General features: G+C 41.6%; 1 protein-coding gene across 1 annotated transcript in view; it reads right to left on the bottom strand.

Moving 5' to 3' along the window:
• Positions 1-2899: 2899 nt before the first annotated feature.
• ZNF367 (zinc finger protein 367) overlaps positions 2900-27959 on the bottom strand; it is a 67957-nt gene continuing 42897 nt past the window's right edge. The window contains exon 5 of the mRNA XM_044059703.1: positions 2900-7131. Coding sequence (XP_043915638.1) covers positions 6879-7131 — 253 coding nt within the window. The 3' untranslated portion in view covers positions 2900-6878. The remainder of the gene's footprint in view (positions 7132-27959) is intronic.

Raw genomic sequence — 27959 nt, forward strand, 5'->3', positions numbered from 1 at the left:
CCTCCCGGTCACAAAGAATAATTCGAGCAATGTCACCAAAGGCTGTGAAAGGGCCTTGGGAATAACAGCTTGTGAAGATGTACTTGGGACCAAAGACACAGCAGCTTCCAAGAGAGATCATGCCAGACACCTCAGCTAAACAAGGCACCGGGGTATGGATGTCTGCAAAAACTCATCGACACTAATAGCCCTAAGCTTAGAGGGGGTACTATCTGATGACAAAGCAATGTTGTTGACCTCCCAAACTATTCTCCTTTGGGTACTTTTTGTCCCTGGGTTAGTCTGAGAAAGAAATAGCAAACTATGACAGACCCAGACCATATGTAGGATTTTTGGGAAAGTACTGATCAAGGAATTGAACCCTGCATTTGATGATCTACAGGTTGGGGGAAAAAAAAAAAAAAAATGCATACTGGAAACACCTGGGCATATCACTCTCGAGACCCAAGCAAAAAGTTGTGGATGTCCCTGCGTTGTATTTGCTTCCTACATTTAAAGACAAGTCAGTAATTGCATTAACATCTACAAACACAATGAATTCTAAACACAGTAATACGAAAAGAAAATTCCACAATAGGGTACTTATCTGCGTACTAACTCTAGCTTTAAGCCAACTTCACAGAATAATTATAGCTAAATTCAAGATGATCTTATGACAATGATTAGTGGTACTGAGGGATGCTGGCAATGCCTTTAGGCCAGTAAGGGAGAAAGTCCACCAGTGCTGAAGGGGGACTGAAAGCTCTGGTATTTCAAGCTGGCAGTGGGGCCTCTGCAGGCAGGAATCCAGAAAGTTAGTACTACAATAGTGAATTAGGACCAACACCTGAAATTGTTAAGAGCCAAGAACCAACAGACTTTAAAATCAACCATTTCTTGCTGCAAATGGTCAAGGCAGTTCTTTCTTTCTTACAGAGTAGTATACTGTAGTACTCAACATAGGGATAATACTAGCTCCACTGTGGCAATATTCATATCTATGCAAGTCAGGCCAAATGGACAGACATCTGCCTAAGGAAGAATCTCATGTACACAGATTTACTGTGGCAGTGATCCCTACAATGACCATCTGTGGTAACCTTTAATCATGCAAGGCTCAAAGAGGGACCCCCACTCATCAGATAAACCCACTTAATTTGGAATTGCACCTTGCAAGAAAGCAGAAAGGGAAAGACCATCTCCAGGTTAAGTTAACACCCACCATTCAAAGAAGGAGAGAGAGAGAGAGACAGAGAGAGAGAGAGAGAGAGAGACAGAGAGAGAGAGAGAGAGAGAGAGAGAGAGAGACAGAGAGAGAGAGAGAGACAGAGAGACAGAGAGAGAGACAGAGACACAGAGAGACAGAGACACACAGAGAGACAGAGACACACAGAGAGACAGAGACACACAGAGAGACAGAGACACACAGAGAGAGAGAGACACACACAGAGAGACAGAGAGACAGAGAGACAGAGAGAGAGAGAAGACAAAGAAAAATAAATAAAGAAATGTAATGAAAATGAAGATTGCAGCCAATGGCCAATAACTGCAGTGCAATCCCTGCATGTGGAAACCATACATACAGTCACTGCTACAAGGCTTAAAATACATAAAAGTGAGTCTGAACTAATTCTATGGTGCAGCTCTATTTCAGTTTCTGGGTCTTCCTCCAAAGGGAGGAAGCAGCAGCTCTAGACTACATCCTAAAGCATTGGCATAAAGGAAATGTGCTCCACTGGAGTCAGGAGGACTTGGTCCTTCAGATTATGGCATCAAGTGAATACAACCAAGCCAAAGCCCAGGGATAGTTGGGGCAATCGGTGGCCAAAAGTCCAAGTAAGGAAAGATCAGAATGCAGTACTGCTGGAAAACCTTCACTGCAGATAAGAAACCAAATGGCAGCGTTCTGTTCTGAAAGTTCACCCAGATAAAGAAACCTTTTGTGTACATTCCAACCTCTGACGTATCAACAGGCATCCAACATTTCTAGTATCAACACCTAAAAACCCTGGAGCAACACAACTAGAAATACCAATATCTGTAGTTATCATAGAGGGTTATAGTATTCCACTCACCAAAGCATATGGGGAGCAGCACTTACTCATCTTGGCCCCTTCTCTATTTTTGTCACCTTCAAGCCCCTACATTCTAATCAGCCCATTTCTCCCTCCCAACCCTCAGCATCCTAGTACACCAAGAAATGGTAAGAAACCTGGGTGTTGTGGATTTCTCTGGTAAGGATAAGATTTTTCTTACAGAGCCAGCACACTCACAGCAATGGCTGGAAAGCAAGGCACAAATGTAATTCTTTTGGACTAAATCTGGTGTACTTCCACACAAGTGCACACATACTTGCTCAATGGCAAGTTCATGCTCCCAGAGTGTCTCAAACTGTAGTACCATGCTCACCTTCAGGAAGGAATCCTGCAGTGGGACCCTGCCAAAATGGTACTTGCTGTTCATTTGTACTACTTCCCCCTGCTGACTCCTCCAGCAGCACAACTAAATCAAACCCATTTTGGTGGGTCCAGTCAGAGCACCATCTTTCTGTGCCATGGAGCCAACCCAATCACCTATTTAATTTTTCTACACAAAGAAGTCTGCACTGACCATACCACTTTTTAGCTATGCAGTCAACAGCAACTGAGTTCTATGTTCAACAGGGAAAGATTCCTGAAAACAATAGAATAACCTGTCTGCAAACAAAAAGCTTGCTTACACATAAAAAAATTCCGAATTTGTAATTACTGTGATGCAGTCGAGATTCATTGGGTCGTAACAGTACTTCACTGAATGCAACTTGTCAGAACATTTTTTTTTAAAGATGTTAACGTTCTAATAAAAATTATGACAGAAAATTTCTTATGCAGTTTTACCTATAAATATTTAAACTGAAACATATCCAAAAAAGGAAAAAGAAAAGCATTTATATGCAGGTTTTATTTGAAGCACTTAATATTAAACATTACATACTTCATATTTCCAGAACAATCCCATTCAAAACTGCATTTAAACAGGTAACACAAAACTTGTGAAAGCTATTACTTTTCCCCAAAGAAGCTTAAGGCAATTTAATTACACTGCTAGCTGCATTCAAACCAAATCATACACTCCCAAAACATCTGCAATGAGATGACAAAATGGTAGCTGTGCTTAAACACCAACACCATAAATGTAATTAAACAGAAATTTAATGGGCTGTAATCACCTTTTTCCCCTCTATATCAAAAGAAATTGGCTAAACTGCCTTGTTTCCTTTGCAAATCTCTGTTTAGTGAATTAAGTAGCAATATTCTGCTTCCCTTTTACACAAAGCTCCATTAAGTAAGACAGCAACTGTAAATATTAAAAGCAGACACACTCATTAATACTTTTTCTAACATGGGGTACACCATTCAGTCATTTACTGGGATCAAATTACACTTAAAATAATGTAACACACCACCTCCTTGAAATATCATAGCAGATGGAACAATTGCTTATAAATGTTACAAAAAAATACTTTAATATCCAGCAACACGGTCATTACTGCTGGAAACAGAATGCAGTATTATTGCATTATCACGTCTTAACATAGTAATGATTAGCACTATGATAAAATGAGTACATAAATGTTATAGTAACCTGCCTGCTTCCATGGCAGGGTATTTTGCTGGTTATGTCATGAAAAAATAATGGCCGTCAGATTTATGGAAATATTTAACAATGACTAGGCAGCTATGCATCTGATCTAGAGTGCCCTCTGAAAAAATTGGAAAGCAGATGAATACTTATTCTTGATTCATGCACTAAAGAACTAAAAACTAAAGAAAATCAGGTTTTTCAGTAAATCAATGGTATTTTCCTCCATTCAACATTTGTGCCTTCACAGCCAAAATTCTCTTAACCTTTCCTACCAGCCAGGGAATTATACCGCACCTCATTATGCAACAGCTAGGTACCCAACCCACAATGTTCCTAAAACAGAAAAAAGGGGAGTCATCAGTACAAATGAAATTAGGACAGAAGGAAATAATGTAGCAAGGCTACATCCATTATACACTGTACCCCCTTTCACTGTTTCAAGTTAGCTGCGATGGCAGCATGATAAATCAAGTAGAAAGGGCAAAGAACTCAGGCAGTGCAAATTTCAGAACCATCTTCAGTTTACATCTCTGGAACTACAACAAACAATCCAGCAACAAACTGCACCTACAAGAGTAAAAAATATTAAACAGTCCTCATTCATACTGTGTGGTAAGCACAGAATTAAAAATATTTACAGCAACAAGGCAACTGTGGAATAAAGCCAAAGAACATAAACCATTATTAATCGTATATAAATTTTAATAAAATTTCAGCTGAAGGCTACAGAGAATTAACAAGTTGTGCTAATGTGGTCTTTCGCAGAAATCTGTGAAAGACAGCTGGAGCTTAGTGAAGTTAGTCTGCTGAGAAAACTACAAAAATCTCCTAAATGCATGCTGGCTCTATTACCAAACAGTAATGAAATTTAGTCATGCAAGGATACCCTTACAATATAGTCTTAGCAAAAATACAAAGCTGAGAATGAATTAGCCTTTCAAAACAGATCTTCCAGTAAAATGAAAAAATGCCAGTCTTCCTTTATTGTACTTCTAATGAAAATAAATGCAAGCACAAAAAGGTGGGTTGATGTATCATATAGCAAACCTTCACCAGCACCCTTTGCTTACTAAAAGGAGAGAAAAATCTCTGCTCCCTGTACAATAAATACTTTATGGTGCATCTACTATCTAAGACATAGGCTCATACAACCCCAAATTAACTCATAAAACCCATTACTCACATTTAGCCACTTTTTTGATGTGGGTTCCTACATTATGGCTCTGTGCCATGCAGACAGTGATGTACATAATCATTTTCAACTTTCAATAGGCACATGCCATTCTTAAAAGGTGTCATTTAAAGATGCCAATTTGCCCCAGAGACTACTCCACAAAAAATAACTGCTTTCACAAATTCCACTTTAGAGGATGCATTAAATAGGGTGCTGCCTCCAACTGGCTTGTTTAATAAAAGGTGGCAATCTTCACCTTTTTTGTTCTACCCAAGATAACATTATACTTAACATACTATGTAATCTGCCTGCAGGATTTTCTACTACAAATTAAGTGCTCTCTTTTTGTGCGAAATATACAATCTAACACAGAAACCCTAAATCAAAAAGCATCTTGCTAATTTTAGAAAGAAAACTGTCATATTATGCCACATTATAGCAATAATGATGCTTTATGCAAGTGCACTGTAAGCCTGCTAACAAGGTTTCTAGCTAGAATGCTCTATACAAGCAAAACATTAAATATTTAGTGTTGCAATCAGAAATGTAAAATAGATTACTACATGTCAATGCCACCCAATTAAAAAAAAACTTTCACAATAAAAACAGAAGTGCCAACTCTCACTGCAGGGCCTGTAGAGGAGGGAAGAAATACCACATAGTGGTCTTGACACTGCATGCCCAAGTGCTCAATATTTAAAGAGGCAAGAACCAGAATCAGCCAAGGTTAGAATCCAAGTGCCAAGTTCTGATAAAACTTACTCATTTGCTTATATGCTAGAACAAAAACTGCTGTCTGAAGTTAAGTTACACTTTTATTTGTACTGAAGTGCCAGCATCAATTTTTAAAGGGCCACACAATCTTGACAAGTGAGGTCTCAAACATGAGTGAAGGTGAAGTTAGCAAAACTCCCTCCCAAACTGGGGAATGGGTAAGGCTTTCCTATGTCGGGATTTTTCTGAAAATTATACAAGAATGCTTTTCTTGTTCAGAAGGCATGGCTCAGACTGCCCATTCATAGCACTGTCAATGTACCAGTTTGAAATCTATGTAGGTGTGTTTGTGGCTAGGGTGCTGATTATTAAATCAAATGATTCAGTGGGAAAAGTGCAAGCAAAGCTAACATGAAATATGGTGATTACTTCGGAACAGAGGAATATTGTATAACAAACATTCTTAACGTACAATTAAAAAAAAAAAAAAAAATGTTTTAAGTGTGCTACATCAGAACCAGTGCCTGCAAGCCTCATTTTGACAAGACTTCTTAACAGCAGAGTGCGCCTCCAGGTGTTTATGCAGTTACCTCCAACTTACTGTACCTCTAGGGATCAAATATTGCTTACTCATATTTGCATTAATAATTCCAAAACCACGCTACATACAAGGTATCAGAATATTTTATCTTGAAGCATACATGATGGCAAACACAACTGAATTGATATTTGACCTCAGTCAATGAGTATTTGTTAGAACTGTAAGGTGATAATTTCATTTTTTAAGGCTCAAACCACGCCCACTGGGGAGTTAAAGGTACACTCAAAGAGCTGTACTGGAGGGAATGAGAAACTATATGACTGCCACGTACAGTGTGGAGGAAAATTTTTTAGTAATTTCATAACCAATGTTTTCTCAAAATGTAGTATAGTTTCTTTCACCGTGTTTGAAACCCCACCATACAAAACAGTCCATAAATAAGTAACAAACAGAGCTGCAAACGTATTAAAAACTGGACAATGTATACAGAAAACATGAGATTATTTCTAGAATAAATAAAGCTTCTCAACTTTACAAGTGCCTTCCCTAAAATTGTCACATGTCATGAGCATACAAAGTTTATGGGTCTTTTACCCTTCCGTTTACCCTTCAGTGTGTAGTCCATATATACAAAACACTTAAAACTTTACAACAATCTTTTACCAAAGTGCAAATCTTTCTTACCCACTAAATGAGGCAAGGAACATTCTTCATATATATACACGATATATATATGTATACATATTTCTACGTAATAGCAGCCTATTAGAAGCAAGTAAGGTGCTTAGCTTGTGCCAAACAGTACTTGAAATCAAGTACTGCCAGGCTGTTAACACATGTGCATGTTCAGTTTTTGAGAGAGACTACTGAAAGCTGTGATTCCGCAGGGTTGGCCAACTCAATTAGGGCCAAAGCCACGCGAAGGCGCTCACGCTGCTCCTGAATGCAATGGCGTGCTGCAGTGTGCCCTGAATTAGTCTTCTCATCATCATCATCATCAGACTGCATGTACTCCATTGGATCCTGCTGTTCTTGATCAGTCTTCTGCACTGTTTTCCCTTTTACATTTGTGGTTCTCTGTTCTCTGGTTTGCCAGTACCTATGGAGAAACAAAGAGGTAAGCAGGTGGAACACTTGACTTGTTGCTTCACATAACATTCTCTTACAGAACCATTTGTAAAACCTACTCCACCATTTTACATAAAAATACACACTACAGAGCTCACAGGGTGCTGTCCTGGATTAAAAAAAAAACTGTCTGCAAAGACAACTGGATTTATAAGTGAAGAAGGTTACTGTTTTTATTTCTCTCACACAATGTTATTGAGTCACTACACAGACTAATGGTACACAATAAAAAGATGACCACCGCTGTCCCTCACAATACAGTTAATATGCTGTCGGAGACCCAACTAAAATTAGGAAGCAGCACACTGGCTTAGGTGGCAAGATCTCTACCCCAGAGCTCCACAGTCAGGGAATTCAATCTTAACCACTAGTCCCCATGTGTGTAAAATGACTTCTGGTCTCCCAGTTCCCACCTCCCAAAAACATGGGAGTTTATTTACTAAACTAAGAGTTCATTGTTTGAATTTGTCCTTGTAGACCAGGGAATGGCTGAAAAGGGTCCAACATAGAGCAGTCATTACCCGGTTAACAAATGTTGGACGTTGGCTATGCCTTACCAGACAAGTCAAAAAGGAAGTTACTATAACTTCAACAAGCATATACATATCGAAATGGTGGAGGGAGTGGGGGGGTTGGGAGGTAGAAGTCTTATTCCAGGAAAAGAAAGGAAAAAAAAAAATGCCCACGACCCAGACAATACAGAAATGCAGTTAAGAGGTATTCTTATGAGAGAGACATCATCTGTGTAACCAGTCCATGTATCTGGAGTTTTCTTCACCACGATAAACAAGGCATTAAATGGAGTTTCATTTGCAACTCCTTCACTATCTTTTGGCATTCACCTCCAGATTTCATACATTGAATTCTCAACAGTTTATGCCTGCTACAGTTGATGCCTGCTGTTGTATAGTACATGTAAGCAAGTGCCACAATCGCCTCTTCACAGTGAGAAACATACCTTTGAACAGAACAATGTGCGCACAGAAGTGGAAAGAGAAAATAGGACTCTTGCAAACACATGGTTAGTATAGTGCAAATAAGGACCGAAGCTACAGAAGCAAATCAACAAAATAAAAATGAAGCAAGAGACACGTTAAATGAAGCGCAGTCCCCAAGGCATGAGACTAAGTCATCAAAAAGCTGGATGAAACAGTGTTTACTGGACAAAAGATGTTGGATTCACACTATGGCACACTACCTGTCCCCTGGGAGAGATATGCAAGCAGCAATCCTTTAACAGTTTTCTAGCAGTGGAAGCCAGTGAGAGCAGAGCGTAACTAAAAGGTCCCTCAGGTTAGAAATTAATGGATTTTTTTTTTTTTGAGAATTTCTGCAAGTCTGCCACAGCACAACCACAGAGTACAGTAAAGAAAAAAAAAGCAGCAATGTGAGAAAAACAGACTGGAAAGGGGAAACATTACAAATAATCCTATCATATCTTTGCAAAATGCTTTACTTGTAGGAAAATCGTTTCAATGAATCATTAAGTCTGACCCAGAAATAAATGGGCATGTCAAACTGCTGCTGAAAAGATTAAGGAAATATCGCTGGGTAAATATAAATGGCATCTCTCACAGACAATGAAGAAAAACTCCACCAAAATTCCTAACAATGAACCTGTAACAGTTTTGCAAATCAAAAGGCAAAGAAAACACACTTACAACATTCCCAGCCTTCTGCTAATGAACAGCAATCAACTGTTTTTTGTGGGTCCCTGCTACAATTCTAGGGATTTTTCCTGTTGGTAGAGTCCGTTTGGCCTGATGCCCAGAAGCAAGAACCTCCCCATATGGCCACATTGATATAGTCCACACCATATTTAATTCTTTCTTGCCACAGAAGACTTCCCTACATGAAAGTCTGTCACTGTCCAGAGATGGGACAGGCCTACAACTAAAAATGCCTCAAGAGTACCCAATTGAGCACCCTTTTCATTCTTTATCATTGCTACGGTTGATTGTTACAAAAAAAAAAAAAAAAAAAAAAAAAACACACTTCCAAACAGAGAAGGAAGGGAAAACCCAATGACAAGCCATGACTCCTATTCGGAGGAGAAGGCGGAACTGGGCTACAGGCCACAGCTCTCTTCTCTAGCTTTTGACACAGATAAAGAGAAAAACGATCTCCTATTCCCCATCTGTGGACATGTCATTTAGGGACACTCAGCCATGAGAAAAACTTTCAACTGGCAATCTCAGAAGGACTCAGTCTCAGGGTGTTTGGTTCCCAAAGGCCATGATTCTTGAATCCAGGAAGCCCTTTTGATGTTTGAAAAGCATTCTTGGAGCTAGATTCCCAATCCTCTGATCCCAAGAGACTCACGACATTTTACAGGGCTCAGGATCTTCCCATGTTTCTGTAAATAGAACCCCACTCCAGATCCATATACTGTCCTTGGAAAATGCTAAGGGAAGCAGATTTGCTCTGGGATAGAATGCTCCTCTGTGTGATGGGGAGAGACCTGCCTTGACTGATTTGCAGAAAGTACAGTTGTGCAAGATCTTCATAACATGACTGTACCAGAACCCTCCTCCCTAAACCACTCAGGATAGGCAGCCAGCAGTCCTACTAGAAGCAAAGCAACATAACTACAGAACAATGAGTCATAAAAACAAACAGTCATATGGGTACTGGATATCCTCAAAGGCCATCGCTGGACTGGTTCCTGTTCTCTACTACAGCACTAACTAAAAAATCTCTTCCGTTTGGCTAAACATGATTCTCTAGTAGCATGTTTTTTAACCTCCTTTAATATCTGTTGCACACACTCAGAAAAGAGGTGCCTAGGTAGGCTAGAAAAAAAAAATGTGTACCGATCCACAAGAAACTATTAATCCTCTGGTCCCTCGATACAAGCCTTCAGGAGAGTTCTTTATGTTGCAAGTCACACACACTCTCCAACCAAAAAACAAATTTAAACTTGCATAATCACTCCCTTAAAAATATCTACATTCAGCATTAAAATTTCCGGATATTTATCATGAAACTTAACTTGGACAAAATCTGTTACACAAACCTTCATTCTTACTAGAATAAAAACCAGCAAAATGCGTGGCTATAGGACTTTTTTTTTTTTATTCTTTATTTCTCCAACTCATTCCTACAAGCTTTGAACAGTTTTTCCAATATATTTCAAATTACATGGACACAAATATACATGTCAAATGGATAGTGTTATTTCTGGATTAATCTTTTATACGTTTTACTCTATTTACAACACAAAATGTAGCCATTAAATTTGTAACACACACTGGATGATCCACAAGGAAAAGTACCTTCTTGAAATACAACCTAGGATGGAATATGCTCAAAGGTCTAACAAAATGAATTTGTAAAGATATTTTCTAAACCAATTATGATTGATGAAAGTATGCAATATGTAATAATAAGCCAAATATTTTGTAATAAAAATACACTATATTCTGTCACAAAATATAAATCATTACTATTCCTATACTCATTCCTATTATCATGAAGGTGTAGCTTCAGATTTTTTATTTATTTTTTTGCCGACTAGAAACTTGTACCACGATCACAACCTCTCTTTAGAAACAGTGTAGAAATACCTTCCCGCAAAAACATTCAGCATTCACTACACAAACTCACAATTCTTAGGTTCACAGGTTCATAGGGCATTTATAAGCCTAGCCAGAGTGCGTTTGGCTGTCGCCACCCATTTTAAATTAATTTTGCTATGCCCTTTTTCGAGGTTAGTATACTGTGCCTCTGTCTAACAGTGTGATACCCGGGGTAAACCTACGATCTCCCATCCACTCAAGTCAATGAGAGAGACACTGCCCAACCCGGACTGGGATTTTATTCCATAGTGAAGGGAGCCTCTGGGTTATGAATCTGTCCCTCCAGCATGTCCTATTTATTTCAGTGCTGAGGTTAAAGTCTCTCGAGCGCGTAGCTCGATGGGATTTGGATTTTCTGAGGTGCAGCATGTCCATTAATTCCGGATTGGACATGGCTTTATAAGTCAGGCACAGATCACCTCTGAGCAGGCGGTATGCCACTGAGTAGAGCTGGAGTTTCTTTAACCGGGCAGCATATGGCATCTGTTTGAGCCCTATGATCCTCTTGGTGAGGTACTTTTGGGGTCTTTCCAGTTGCTGCAGGTGTCTGGTAAGGTACATCCCGAAAGGGGCACTGTACTCAATTATGGGCCTGATGAGGGATGAGTAAAGAGGCACGATGACCTCGCCTGATCTAGATGTGAATCCCTTCATGATTAGGTGGGCTATATAAAATGTTTTTCTAACCACTTTGGCCACGTGGTTGTCAAATGAGAGATTGATATCAACTTGGGTCCCCAATTACTTCTTCTGTACTTAATGGATTACCACCCATGTGGTAATTTGTGGGCACTTTGTTTTTGCCAAAGGGGATGACTATACACTTTTTGGCGTTTAGCTTGAGGTCATGGCTCTGGCACCAGTTGTCTGTTTCTAGGAGGCCCTTTTGGAGGATGCTTGTGTCGGCTGGAGAGTCGATAATGGTGCCCAGTTTGCAGTCATCTGCGAACTTAGTCAGCCACAGTCCTTCAGTGTTGGCCTGTACCTCCGAGAAATGTATACCAAACAAGAGAGGACCCAGGACTGAGCCTTGTGGGACGCCACTTGTAACTGGTTTGGAGTCCGACATGGCTCCAGCAATTCTAACCATGTGGATTCTGTCCTTGAGCCAGTTTGCAACCCATCTAGTGACATAGAGGTTTATATTTAAGCTGGTGAGCTTATCTATAATGCCAGAGTGGGGTATTGTATCGAAGGCTTTTGCAAGGTCCAGGTAGGCTGTGTGGACCACCTTCCCCTCGTCAATGGCCTTGGTGACCATTTCAAAGAAATCAACCAGGTTTAAGAGGCATGATCTGCCCTTAAAGCCGAACTGGGTAGGATCCAGTGTCTGTAGGTCCCCAATATCTTTATTTATGAGGTCCATGATGATTCTTTCCATAGCTTTGCAGACCACGCTAGTCAGGCTTACTAGTTTAGTAATAAGTGATACTTATTTTAGTAATAAAATTTAATATAATTTAGTAATAAAATGATAGTTTCCAGGATCCGTTGAGGCACCACTGTTGCTGTACGCCACTCTTTGGGTACATATCCTGTAATAAGGCGGAGATTGAACAGTAGTTTTATGTTTGGGTTTAGCTCTTCTTGGAGTTCATGTAGGATGCAGCCCGGGACATCATCTGGTCCCATTGATGCTGTGTTTTTTGCTTTGGAGAGGGCAGCTCTTACCTGAGCATCTGAGATGTCAGGGGGGCAGCACACTGCTGGGATAAATATTTGCCCTTTTGGGGGGGGGGGGGGGTTTGCGCTGAACCTGTCAGCTAGGATGTTGGCAATGTCTGCGGGTTCAGTGTATTTTTTTGTCATTTTGGACTAATTCTGAGCATCCTGGGTTCCTAACATAACTAAAGAAAACCGATTATCCTTAGTGTGTCCTGTGCAATTTTTCTCTCGAAGCTGGCCTTAGACTATTTTATGAGTGCCCATAGTTTTTTGCTAATACTGATCAGAGATGCCTTCCCTTTTTGGGATTTTGCTCCGTCATGTAGTAGCTTCCTCCTCCTATTGTATAGTTAGTTTATGGCTGGGGTCCACCAGACAGCACGTCTGCCTTTGGAGGATTGGGTCTTGGTTTTATTTGGGATTGCATGATCCATGCATTCCTGAAGGTGTTCATAGAATGCGTTTATAAAGGATTCTGCGGTCTGGGCCATATTTTCCACAGGCCCGGGGGCTTGGAAGGATTCCACCTCGGTTTTGAGGAGTGTGAAATTTGCTTTAGAGAAGTTTTTCACTGTGGTTTTCAGGGCAGGGGGTGGAGTCGGGATGTGAATATCCAGTGAGATTAGTTTATGGTCTGATCTAAGGAGCATAGAGTCCCCATGTTGGTGACGATCAGGTCCAGTACGTTTTCCCCTCTTGTGGGAGTGGTAACAAGTTGTTCCATAGCATTTGAGTTTATAAATTCTAGGAACCTTTGGGCTAGGGTGTTGGAGCTAGAGTAATGCTCCCAGTCTATGTTTGCGTAGTTGAAGTCGCCCAATATAATGGTGTTTGGAGAGACCTTCATATTTTCCAGTGTTCTCAGGAAGGCAGAGTGGGGTTCCTGGGTTTGGGAGGGTTCTCTCTCTAGTAAAGCATTAAATGAAGTAGGGGTGAATGACAACTACTGCCCCGAAAAAAATATCTAGCAGTTTCCTTTCTACTTACTTTTGTAACCATATTAAAACTATGTCCTCCTATTACTATAATGTGATTTTGAACCAAACCCCCATAAAACTAAACCCAAACCTATTACACAAACTTTTAATAAAACCATTGGCCATACAACTTTTCAAAATGGCAGAGTCAGAAGATATGCTCTCCTCAGACCAAGATGGAATTAAGAGTAGTGAGGTGCAGTTTAAACAGTCTTCCTCTGAACCAGAAAATAGCTCTTCAGAAGATGAGAGGGACCGTTCTCTCTTGTAATTAGAAAGTACTGGGGTAGAAGGCTACAAATCCCTAGTGAGACCCTTGGCAAAACTGAGCCACTCATCTTGTAACCCCTTCAAACTGGTTGAAGAGGGAGAAGGGGTTTGGAGACTTTCTTGGGTGTTTCAAACAAAATCGTTTTGGAGGAATTGGACATCCGGACCTACACAAGCAAGTCAGACACCTCTACTGATACCAAAACCCAAGGCATTCTATTCTCTCTTTCAGCCAGAATTAAGAGGTTCTCCCTTTTCAGTTGACATGTAACATTTGGTCCGACTGGACATTGTGGACTCCTGACCCTCAGTGGCTTCCAGCACAACATTACTGGTGGAGTCAGGGAGCTCTGACAGATACTTCAAGGGCTCAGACTACCACAGCAATTACATCAGTCCCAGACTAAAGACTAACCTGTGCCCTTTCTAAATTCTCTCTAGAAAATTATTTTCTTCTTTAACTGAAAAGGCAAGTCGGACTAAGACAAAACAGTAACCAGACCCCCAAGCAAGGACTTTGTCCATGGTTGCCTAAAGGAATCGAAGGCTACTCAGCCTTCTATGAATAGATTTTGGATTAAATAATCACCACGATGCTGTACATCGTGACTTTCACCAAGGCAGAAAACACAGGCCATGTGAGAGCCTTTGTACAGTACCTGCAGGCATAAGAATTATTCAACTGCACTGAAAAAAAGAAAAGAATGTCTCAAATGAAGCACTCATCTTCCCACAAAGCCTAGCCGCAAGCCAACCGCCAATGCTGTAGATGCGACAGAGACAAGATAACTGACCAAATGCTTCACCATAAAAAAAGTTTTGAATTTTGGCACTCATTTGTCCTAGCGTGTTAACAGATGTATGGTTTTGCAAGGAAGGTGCCCAAAGGTTTATATATTGGCCCGGACATCAGATATCCTTGGTAGAATACATCCTATTTAATTTTATATTCCTGCAACAACAGTAATCTAATAATGGTTATCTACATTTCATTCCCCCTTTTAAATGCTAACAATCTAGGAGATCCACCAAAGATGTGCTCACAAACTGAATATCTCAATCTTCCTTGTTCGCAAGTGCACAGTGCATCTGTTAATTTCCATTAGACCAGTCCTGCACCTGCAGTCTGCTTCCCCTATAATAAAGGCATTTGCTTGTAGAAAATCCAGTCGGTGCCTTCACAATACACTGTAAATGGACCATTTATCTTACATTCTTCACATTTTGCTTCCATATTTAATTTTAGGGCATGAAAGAAATACTATCCCTTTGCTTAATCAAAATTCAGCTGTTTACACAATTAATTCTTACACATTCATAATGCAGCCTCCAGGCAGCTACAGAAAGCAACATGGTTTAACTTTGCCCTATTACTATCCAACTTTTCTGCTTGTGCTATACTATAAATAAGCTATTTTTGCAAAGCTAAGAAAGACTCAAGTCAGCTAACACTTTGCAATGCATAGTGAATAGGTTGAAGTATACGTTCTCAGTTTTTCTGCTTTTATACCTTACTTTTAGTAATGCACTTTCTTGCCTTACTAGTACTAATAAAGCCAACTTGCACCTTCCACAAAAATCAGCTCCCACACCCTTACTTACAGTACATCTGTATAACAGTCACTATATACCATTATACTTCATAATATACCAACACATTTAAAAAATGAAAAATTGTTTTTACAGCTGTACACTCTTCGATCTAGTTCCTTCATGGTCAACCAGAAAGTTGGATTCCTACATGCCAACTGCCCTAGCTGGAAATACAGCACACAGTGGGACTTTATGCTGTACATTTCTCCCACTACTTACCAAGCATAGTATTTCAAGTTCATATCACAATCTCTCCTAAATGGAACAAAACTGCCATTTCAGCTCTCACACCAGTTTTTAGTGGGATTAATACTTTTAAAATTCTCATACCTTTCACTAAAGTCAACTGGATATCTGTCTTCTTCATATTCCTCAACCTCTTAGCACAAAAAAATCTGGACAAAGCCTAACATAATAGGGGACAAGGGCCCAAAAATAGGGAATTTTTTTTTAAAGATTGTTCTTATAAACTTAGAAAGTTGTTATAACAGGATTTCTGTTAGCATGTATTTTTTCAGAAGGATGAGAAACCTGAAACTTCAATGTCATTATTTAGTGACTTCAGTCCACAGATCATCCCAGTGAACTGCCAGAAAAACAACATTTTAGGAGGAGCAGACCAAAAATATGAAGTAAAATTCTGGACAGTTGAGAGCAATAATCTTCATCCTGTTCCTCATCTTCTCAAAGTACTGACAACTGGTTTGAATCGGAGCTTTGCCCAACTCTCCTGGTAGGTGCTCTCTCTCTGCCACTCAAGCATTTTCTTTTGGAACTAGGAGAATGGTTCCATTGGCAGTCTCTTAAATACATTTTACTTGCATAGGGTCGAGAAACACAGAGTCCCCCTCACCTTGCTGAGTGGAATTCTTTAATCTTCTCCAACACCAGATATCCTCATATACATTTTTGGCTCAGCCAGAAAAATATTCACAAAACATCTGGATACAACAGTATATTTCACATCAACCTCTCAACAACTCTTAACAGATGGACTGAAAACTTACTCCTTTTGTATGGGGAAGAGCAAGTAACCATTTTCCACAGTAGTCAGATTTCAACCACTTTTTCTTTTTGCCATATTTAGTCAGACATCTCCTTTTGCTGGTACAAATGCATTTTAACCAATATGGGTGAGCTCAGCTGCTTTCTGGAGAACAGCTTTGGAGCAAATATTTAATATGCCCCCTCAGTTAACAAATCCTCTTAAGAAATAATAATCTTCTTAATACCACAATATGTCATTCTCTCCATGTCTGTTTTTGACATCTTCAGACTTAGATTGTTATGCTGGTTATTTAATACTTGTTATTTATCCCAAGCATTTTGCCCAAAGTCACCCTTTGAACTTCTTAGTGCATCTGGTTTATTTTTTTACTTAAGTTTACTGAAAAACATCTCCTGCATCAAAGCTGCAAATAAGTCTGCTTCTTGCTGATCAGCCATGAGGTTCTTCCCAGCCACAATTTTTTCTTCTTTTCTGGTCGACTTTCCCCCTGCCTTTTTTTTGCCGACATCCAGGCAGTGCATCTGCTAGCCAATAACCACATTCCTCAGACATGTAGACATTTTACTGGCTTTAACAGTTTCCCGTTTTTCACTTAGCTCTAAATTACTGTGCTACTTAAGTTATCTTGGAAGTCCCAGGGTCCACATAACTTGCACTTCAAAGTGCAGGGCACCTGGAGTCCAAGAGAGACAACTCCATAAACAAAGGAGCCGATGGCAGTCATTCAGGCTCTCAAAATCTTCAAGACAGTCTAAATGCCTGGGATCCTACATGCAACAAGTCAAAAAAGGTAAACGGTGCATAAATAAGGGAGAGCACACACCATCTCTACAGGCTCAAAAATAGGCCATGGAATACAATATTCTCCTGAAGGCTTATATATCTACTATACACATACACCCACACACAACAATGAGGAATGCCAATGAAAAATACATTTCCAAGGGGCTAGGACAGAGCATTAACTTTTGGCACATCAGCCATAGAAGGACCTGCAAGAAAAGGGCAACAGCATTCAGTGAGTGTGCTGTAGACACCAACACCTTCCAGAAAGGCTTTAGTGCCAGGACATTTAGAAGCAGCCACTTGATCTTCAGTTCATAACCTTTGTAAGACTACAGGCTGGATATAATACAAAGAAGGGGGCTGAATTTGTTCCGCTGTCCTGAAAGGCATCTCTAGTCCTCAAAGCAGTAAGCCAACCAACCATGTGGACAGAGCCAGCTTTGAGAATACTCCATGGCATAAGACATTTGGGGAAGCAGCACCCCCCCAAAAGCTGCATAATATTTAGTAAAAAGCAATAGAAGAAACTTATGAACAGCAGCCTAAGTCAGTAGGAGCAGGACAGAGAAGACCATAGCCACTACCAAACACCCTCTTGAAAAAGCCATAATATCAGATAAAATCCAAGAGGTGACCTCAACAAAAAGTCCCCATTTTCTCTGCTGGATGAAAAGGGGTGGTAGTAAACATACTAGTCTAAGAGACAAGGTCAGATGGGACTTGAATCCTTAAAATTCTGGAAAAGGGGAAATAATTATCACAGATAAAGATAAAGATAAACCTGTATGTGTCACAAGAAGAACATTATCTGGGCAGACAGGCTAACTTACAGCCATTGAAGATCACAATTCCCAGTTGCTGCATGAAAACTAAGGCACCATGCACTCATTCCATATGGCTGCTCTTTTTCATACCAATAAGAAATGTGAATGAGAAAGAAATTCCCACCAAACTAACAAACCATCGGACAGTCACAATCCACTTATTGTGGCATGAAAAAGTCTTTGCAGCAACATAACTCAATCAACACAGGATTTGATCCAGATATGGCAGGCCAGTACTGGTACAAAGTGTGGCATCCGGGTCAGCATCTGGGGCAAAGACAACCACCAAGAGGACAAAGTGCTAGACATGAGTGCCCCAGACAAAAGCGCAATACCATGGCTTAGAATGCATAAGAGTTATATAAATCTTCTTACATTATCCATATGGCTATCAACCTTGGAAGGAGAAAAGGCAGACCACAAACTAGTCATTGGTACCAATCTAATCACAACCCTCAAAGCTGACCAAAATAGGCAAGAGAAGATCATTTTTAAAACCTGTGGGGCATCTAGGTAAGTAGCATGGGAAATGGCGATGCAGAATAAAGAATGTGTGCAGAACTAACTTTGTTACAGCAAAAGTAGCAGTCAGATTTTCATTTTGGAAAACCAGATTTTCCTGGAGCCATCATTTTTATTTTTTCTGCTAAACTGGGTGTGGTACAAACTGCAGGGAAAAAAAAAAAAAATCACCTCAGCACTTAATCCTAAGACTCTATGCTTCAGTGTCAGAAGAGTCAGGTGAAAGACATCAGAAGAATACAAATCGGACTAATGAGGCTGCCTGGAAAGGCAAACTGAAAAATTCATGATGTTTAAGACTGTAAACTAAACTACAGATTAAAAAAGCTACCTCAATACCAGCGCACAAAAATAAGCAAACACTGGCACCTGGTTAAAAAAAAAAAACAAAATTAAAGGAGACAAAGGAAGGAATGCTAAGCCTGACACTGTAGCTGTAAAAAATAAAGCAAACATCCTCCCTTGACTCAAAAGAGAGAGAGATCCAGAGATTGAAAACAAAGTATTTAGGAAAAAGGAGACAGAGGGAATAAAGCCATGCCTGACCTCAGGTGAAACAGGTCTGCTATCACCAACCAAATGAGCAGCCAAACTGATGGGAAAATACAACAAAATGGTTTGCTAAAAAGCAGTCACACAAAGGCATATTAAAGATGTACACAATCACAGGAATTGGCAGGTAATGAGCAAGATAATTATACCACATATGTACACCAAGATGCTACTTTTGAGAGGTAGACTACTGAAGGCTTTTAGAAAGCAGGAGAGTTAATTGCACATCCAAAAACAAAATCACTACAATGGCTGCGGGCTTGTGATTTTACAATGTAGGCTAAGAAAAAACAGAACTAGGAAAGAAAATTCTGCCAAGAAGGAAAATAGGGGAGGGAAGGAGAAAACTACAGTAGGTTCGAGCACAGGAATCTAATGTACTGACCTGTTTGACTACATGCAGAAGGCATTCCAGTCCATGAGGCTGAGTCAAATGACAAGGAAAAAAAATCTTAAAACAAAGTAGTGTCCATTAACAGATATGAAAATCTCATGCAAGAGATTTGTAGGTGAATCCTTTTTTGTCTTAGCTCCTCCTTTTCCCATAAGTCTAATAGCCAGAGAAAGTTTTAGATCTCAAGCTGAAAGAGACATGCCTGTCTCTGGTCCTACAGGCAAAGGAAGATGGACCAGTCCTCTATCATACCATACCGGGCCTATGTTAACAGTCATGGGTACCAACTGGACAGTCTGAGGTCACCCTTAAATCTGCATTTCAATGGCTACCAAACACAATGGAGCAGTATGTGGCAATGTTGGGCAACAACAAAAGGCAACTATATACAGGAGAAGTTTCAATTTACCAATCATGCAATTCTAACTGCAGACCCTACTGACAATGAAGGTCAGGAAGGTGAATTCAGAAGAAATCAGTTTTAACAAAACAAAGCCGTAAGACAGATTTATGGGTTTAAGCTATAGTTTCCCCATCTCCCTTCAAGTTTGATTGCAATAACTCCTTGTAAATATTTTCCACTTTGCATATACCTACAGAGATTTCTTGAGGATAAATAACCAGCTTCGGATTCTGAGGGAAAGTGGATTCCTTAATCTTGAAAGATGTTGTACAAGGAGAATTTTTTTTGTATTAGTTATTCTTGGCAATAACTTTCCTTATCTGGTAAATACCAGAAGGATATTTTTAAGCATACACTTTCTAATAGAGCTGGAGAAAACATAATAAGCTTGTAGAGTAAATAGAGGTCACCTTTAAGTAATCTACGAGAAAGAAAGCAAACAGCGGTTCCAGGTATACATTTCAACTGCTATGATTTGCATACAGGTTTATAGGTAAATACTAAGCTATCAGTTCACAGACTACTACAAGCCTATTAAGAACCAGAGGTCAGAATCAAACCCTGTACCTTGCATCTGGGAGGTTAATGGGCAAGTACTAAGCTAGCAGTTCACAGACTACTATAAGCTTAGTAACAACCAGAATTCAGATGTACCTTGTATCCGTGAGGCAAGACTTTAACCATTACACCAACCCTTCCCAATGAGTGTTGCAGTTGTATTTAATTTTACTACTCCTAGACTGACTGATTTTCTTCACTGGTTTAGACATTAAAATGCACATTGTTAAGTTAATCCTCTACAAAGACTCATCACCAATTCTATGGAGTCTTAAGTTCTCATTAACATTTATGTTGAAGAACTGCTTCTCTTTCTGACCTTATGTTTAAAAAAAAAAAAAAAAAACAACAGGGACTATGATTTTAATGCTTAGAGGTTGAAAGATATGATTCCAGGTGGGTTTTCTTAGCCTAAAACAGGCAACTGAAATAAATAATAGTTCAAATCAGTGTAGTATAAAAAGTGTTACAATGAACTGCCTGGAATAATCAGACGTGCCCATTACTATTTTATTTATTAACAATTGTTTACTGGGATAAGTCCAGGTGGGCTACGACTGACCCCTTTTCAGTGGAGGCTTGGGGAGAAAAACTCACCAGTTAATATATTACAAGATGGCAAACAATACAATGCAATACAAAACAGGAAATGTCAAATATCGCAGATTTTTTTAAAGACATCCTAGATATGCTATCCCACAGAGTTACATTTCAGATTTACTTAGTAGCAATGATAATGTTAAATGCCATTAGGTTAACAGAGAGGTGCAACGGAATATGTGCATGGCATTATTATTAGCTAGATTGTTGGGTAAGAATTTCTAGGTGTGGCTAAAGTACTGGGTCCTCTGAAAGGCCAGAAGCTCTGATTATGGAAACCAGAACACTACTACTACTATACAAAGACAGATAGATGTATGGGCTATAGACTGTGTTCTAATCCTGGCAGATACAGTGCAGTCAAAGACTACACTGTTAACTACCACCATCTCTGAATTTAGTGCACTACTTGTGACTTGACAATTTATTCTAGAATTATAATGGATGTCCTTTTTGCAAAGTTTCATGAAACTACAACTGCAGACAAAAATGATATCACAACTACTGCAGCCAAGTACCTTTTTTTGTAGAAAGTCTTCGAAAACTTTAGTTTCCTTTCTGCAGCTCAGTTTAGTGCCGTTATCAGTATTTTAGTCATCTATAACCCATCTCCCACTTTACATTAGAGAACAGATGAAATAATCACCAGTAGAGTCCTGTGCAACATTCACTGGGACAGATACACAGACAGGCAACTCCCACCGCATTGTTTCATGTTTAACAATTGTTTTATCCACGGAATTCATATGGACTTGCATTAAATGGATTTAACTTGTTAATCATTTCCCTTACAGGGAATGATGTTTAATGCCTTAACAAGGGTCAAGATAAACAACATGTTTCAATTGCCCAACATCAGCTAGTGCTAGGACTGCTTGAAAGATTGCCACAAGATCTCACCTTAATAAACTTGAATTGTTCATGCCTACCACAGACAGGGTACAGACAGATGAGCATCTGGTCAACTGCACAGCTCATTGAATGACAAACACCAATGAATCAACAAGTTCGCAGTTCCTATAAGCACAAAAGCAACTGCAGTAGTGTATATAAAGCAGGAGCCAAATGTAAACACTGCCAACAGAAGGAATGGGAATAGAGATGCAATGGTGCACACTGCTGAAAACTGAAAAGGTTCTATAATTTATATATTGTTACATCAACGTGCACCTCAGCAACCCCAACTGTGCCAATATTTTGTGAGTTGTTTAAACTGGTCTTTTCTGGGTATTTGTACCTCTTGTCAACCAACCAGTTTAACCTAAAAGGAATGTTCTTAAACTCAGTGTTATTCCTGTTACAAGCAAGATCAAGAAGGCAAAAAGGGTTAAGGATGAGCTGGGGGGGGGTTCTTCCAACATCTCCCTCAGCTAAGCAGATCCCATGGTCATAGTCCAAAAGAGACATGCAATAACCAACTGTCCTGGTGCTACAATGTATGCTTTCACATACAGATTCCCAGCTATATAGAAAAGCACCACTTGACAGACCAAATACTCAGACTCCACTCCCCATTTTGGTGCAGCATTACAAGCACTAATGGAAATGGTAGTGTCACAGCAGAACCAAACTACCTTTATCCCCAACAGGAAGGACGTCTGCTTAGGCCACTTGATTCCACCAAGCACATTCCTCAAACACCTAAAGAACAGCATATAAAGGAAGATTAATGTATCTAAATAGATAAGGAAGAGTTGGAAAAGTTCCAAACAGTAATGGAGTATGGTCTTCCAATATTGGAATGACATGTATGTACACCTTGGTCTATATGCCTACCTAAACTTGCCAGCGTGGCTTCAAAACTCTGCCTGCAGTGGATACAACTCCACACCCACTACCAGTGGGTCACTGGCTATACGGAATTATATTTTGCACACAGGACTTGTGCTTAACATCTAATTACCTGCTGGGCAATTCTACATTATATTTTATGAGAGACCAGGTCCTCAGAAAATATCACTAACATATATGCAATTATTTTCACCTTGCTTGTAGCCACAGCACAAAATTTTAGGAGAACCTGTACAATGAAGATCTCTTGCAACTGTTGCATCAGTGGGTCAAAATCACAGCCAACTAAATGCTAGCTTTCCTGACTATATACCAAATGTACAGTACAGCCACACAATAACTTTCTGTTCGCCCCTGAAAAGTGTTTTGCTCAAGGTCAAAAAAGTAGACAACAGGGTAAACATTCCTGAACTGCATGGACAACAGCTCAAAGACTTAACGCTGAGCCAACTGCCAGAACAGTTGCTCTTAGGCAGTTATGTGCAACATACAAGTAAATGAACTGCTGTCACAATATTTATTAACAGCACTCAGATCGGAGCCACAAGACATTCTGAAAACAGTTTTCAGAGACTGCAAATTACAATAAATGATTGCCTGCTACTGGTTAAAAGGAACAAAATGGAGACCTTAATCTTTTACATTCATAAAATACCATAAACAGAGATGTTTTCAAATGACATTCACTTTTGCAATGAGGGCTATAAAAAGGTGGAAAAAGCATTCTAAAGTGACAGGAAGTATGGTCACAGAGGACATAACCTCAAGGAAACAATGGAAGGTGGATGAAAGCAGACATAGAACACTGATGCAGTACTAATAAGTGAAGAATGACTGCCTTTAGAAAGCTTGAAATGATGGAAGTTTATCCACTGGTCTAAATGCCAAGACAGGCTTATAACAGAGGCAAGCCACCCAAGCATAATAGAAGTTCAACAGCAGCACTGGAAACTTTTAGTTATGTACTTACCATAACTTTAGATGTTTGGGATCCATCTCGCCTACATTCTGTACTGATGGGCTCGGAGCCGATCCCTCGGCTCCGATTCGGCACGCTATGCTATAGAGCGTAGCCTCTTATTGGCGGAGCTATTTTCTATCCCAGGATGCACCACCACTAATCCCCCAGATCTTGTTTGTCCGCATTCATGCACAAATACATAACTTGTTTATATAACATTGCCAGATGTTTCAAGATGAAACAGGATTCGGACCTTCTGATCTACAAGGAATTGGGAAGGAGGGTGGGTTATTGGGAATGTAGGAGAGATGGATCCCAAACATCTAAAGTTATGGTAAGTACATAACTAAAAGATGTTATGTGATCCTATCTCGCCTACATTCTGTACTGATGGGACAGCGTCCCTAGCACCTAAATCCTGGGTGGCTCACTGGAAAACACTCCTGAGCACTGTGGAACCAAATGAAGCTCGCCCCCGAGATGCCACATCCAATTTGTAGTGAGAAATGAAAGTGTGCGGGGAAGACCACGTAGCCGCAGCACAAAATGTCACTAATGGCAAGCTTAGAATGGAATGCTATTGAAGTAGCCATAGCTCTTGTAGAATGAGCTTTGACAGAGGTTGTAAGCTCTTTATTAGAAGAGGAATAAGCTTGAGTAATACAGTCCCTGATCCATTTGGCAATAGTGACCTTTGTGGCGGCTTTGCCCAATTTATTATCCGAAAAGGATACAAACAATTTATCCGTTTTCCTTGTTTGTTTGGTCCTATCTAAATAAAAACGCAATTGCCTGTGGACATCTAATGTGTGGAATATGTACTCCGCTTTGTTTGAGTACTTTGGAAAGAAAACTGAAGTTCTAATGACTGTTGTAGGCAAAAACTGGAACAAACCTTAGGGACAAAGGATGGATTTGGCCTGAGAGAACCATACCTGACGAGGCCAGTAAGGAGCAACTAAGATCATTTTGCTCCCCAAGTGAGACGCCTTTTGGATCACTCTAGGAAGGAGAGGAACTGGGGGAAAAGCATATAGCAAGCCGGTGGGCCACGGATGGGCTAGTGCGTCCATAGGGCTCTCCCACGGAGCCGGAGTGAGGGAGAAGAACTTTTTGCACTTCGCATTCAGCAGGGTTGCGAAGAGGTCGCAACAAGGAATTCCCCATTTGCTGAAAATCTGATTTGCAACCGTAATGTTCAGAGACCACTCGTGTGGAGAGAGGATAGTTCTGCTCAGTCTGTCGGCTATCACATTGGCCTTGCCAGAGATACGAGTCGCCACTAGAAATCGTTTGGCCGACACTGCCCATTCCCAAACTCTCATGGCCTCTCTGCAAAGGGGGTAGGATCTGGTCCCTCCCTGCTTGTTCAGGTACCAGACTACTGACATGTTGTCGGAGTGAACGGAAATTACGCCCTGAGGGAGGTAATCGTGAAGGGCTTGTAGGGACAGAAACACCGCCCTCATTTCTAAGATGTTGATATGAAGTAGGGACTCTTCCGAATGCCATTTGCCTTGGACTGACCTGCCCAGGGAAAGCCCCCCCCCCACCCCATCTGGGAGGCGTCTGTAGTCAAAGTGGCCACAGGAGGAGGTGGAACAAAGGGTCGTCCCTGATCCAGGTTGGAGGGCACCAGCCAACGAAGGTCCCGTTTGCAGGTTTCCGTGATCCATATGAGGTGACGGAGAGGGAGATCCTGAAAGGACCACTGTGTTGAAAGAAGCCACTGGAGAATTCTCATGTGCAACCTTGCTAGGGGAACTAGAAGAACCGTGGCGGACATAGATCCCAATAGCTGCAGGACCATTCTGGCTGGGGCTTTGGATCTGGGAAGTAAGGCTCGAACTTGAACCTGTATGGTTTGTATCCTTTCTGTAGGTAGATAGACCCGCATTCGGTTTGAGTCTATCTCTACTCCGATGAATCTTATGCGTTGAGATGGCAGCAACACAGACTTTGGCCAATTGAAGGTGATTCCAAGGGAAGTGCCCAGTGATATTGTGGCCTGTAGGCTCCGCAATAGTAGATGGTTGGAGGTGGCAGTTAGGAGCCAGTCGTCTAGATACGGAAACACCTGGAATCCTAGACTTCTCAGGTGAGCAGTCACGACCGCCAAACATTTGGTGAACACCCTGGGGGCTGTGGAGAGACCAAAGGGCAGCGCGCGGAACTGAAAACGACCGTCTCCTAGGCTGAAGCGCAGATGTCTCCTGGACGCTTGATGTACCATGATATGGTAATAAGCGTCCTTGAGATCTATGCAGCACATCCAAACACCTTTCTCCAGCAGTGGGAGAATGGATTGTAGGGTGACCATTCGGAACTTGGACTTTTTGACTGAACGATTTAGAATGCGGAGATCCAAAATGGGCCTTAAGTCCCTGGTCTTTTTTGGCACCAAAAAGAATCTTGAGTAAGTCCCTAATCCGATCTGGTCTGCGGGGACCGGTTGGATGACTCCTTTTTGAAGCAGCTTTGAAACTTCAAGGGCTGCAATTTCCCGTTGACTGGGTGGCAGGTCCGGGATTTTTTTGGACTGAGGTGGGGAGTGAGAAAAGGGGATGGCGTAACCTCCGGCGATAATTCGAAGCACCCATCGGTCCTGAGTGATACCTTCCCAGGCTTTTAGGTGCCTCGAAAAACGACCCCCTACTGGCTCCGGAGCTGCACAGTCGGGCAATCCCTCAGGGACTGTGAAAGGCTGAAGAGCCACGAAAGGATTTGCGGTCTCCAGTGTTGCGGGGGCCTCTGCCGCCTCTGGGACGGCGTCTTCCAGAAGAATTTCCCCCTCCTCTGCCTCTAGAAGGGGGATCGTCCTGCTGTGAGGGATAAGACTTGAGATCTACGGAACCACATTTTCCCTCCTCTTTTAGCCTTGGGGTAAGGCCGAAAGGGAGTGGAAAATCGTGCCCCTACGGCAGTCAAAGTCTTACCTTCTTGCTCGCAGCGGGTCAATGTGTCCTTTACCTTGGGTCCAAACAAAGAGGACCCATCAAAGGCGTCGGCAAAGGAAGACTTGAAGGCTTCCATAAAATGACACAGGCGGAGCCAGGCTTGCCTCCGTGAGCAATACCTGTACCGCCGCTCTACTCGCCCTTCGCCGCATAAGAAATGAGCCTCATGGACGAGTTTGATATGGATGACAGCGTAGCCAACTGAGAGCCAACCGTCTGGGCCAGCTGCTCAGGTAGGTTACCCAAGAGGGTATCTGAAAGCTCCTTGATCAGATCCCTCTGAAACCTGGTGAAGTGCGTTAGATAGTTCAGGGACCTTAAAGTAAAGGCCGCTGAACTTAGGGTGCGCTTACCGTACCGATCCATGCTCCTAGACTCCTTATTAGGAGGAAGGACGGACATCGAAGCCTCTGCTACATTTTGCTGGGTAGCAGATGCTACCACCAAGGCATCTACAGCCACACCTTTCGTCAAAAACTCCTTTTCTGGGGGTGCTGACAGGAACTTGTTTGGGCGAGCAGGCACCGGTTCCAGAGTCTGGGTGTTCCCACACCCTTCGACAGATCAAATCTAGAAGCTCGAAGGGCGGAGACACCCAGGAGGTGGAGGGCTGAGCCCCGAAGGCCTTAAGGAACACCGACTCGTCAGCAGAAGGGGGTTTGGATTGCCAGCCGCCTCGTTGTTTGAGGGCTTCCAGGATGTCTGCAAAGGAGACATCATCTGAGGACGACTTAGGGGACCCCTCGGCATCATCAAGATCAGTGTCTGACGTGAGAGACTTATCGGGGGAGTCAACGTGCTTCCTCTTGCACGATCTTTTCCTTGGAGGTTCCTCCGAAGAAGCTTCAGAGGGACCTCCAGGAGGGGGGGGAACCCCCAGTGGGAGTGACCTCAGGCCCCGGGGCTCCGCTGTCTAAGGACAGGGGGACTGCCAAAGACCCAGTCTTCGTATGCAGGGAAGGTGCTGGAGAGACCGTGGAGGTAGCCAAAGAGGATTTGGCTAAAGCACTCCTCATGGCCCTGAAGGCCGGACCACCAGAATCCTGGGAAGGTCCCACCTCCGTAGCCACAACAGTAGACTGTACCCCCGCAGCCGACGCACCGAGAGGAAGGCTTGGGACCGAAAACATCAGTCCCGAAGCGTCCCCCCCAGGGCCGACAGAGGAGGTCCACGTACTGAACTCCGACTCGAGAGCCGGAGTTGGAGTAAGGGTCGGGCCCGACCCGAAAACCTCCATCGGCTCCACCAGCACCGGCTCCAACGGTGCCGAGGCTGTTGGGAGGAGGAACCATAACTACAGGGTGGACCATCGGCTCCGAAGCCGAATGGGCTGGAGCCGAAACTAACTTTTGGAACAC

This window comes from Protopterus annectens, chromosome 17.part0 (genome assembly GCF_019279795.1).
Source record: "Protopterus annectens isolate FY-2018-M chromosome 17.part0, PAN1.0, whole genome shotgun sequence".
In the NCBI taxonomy this organism is placed as follows: Eukaryota; Metazoa; Chordata; order Ceratodontiformes; family Protopteridae; genus Protopterus; species Protopterus annectens.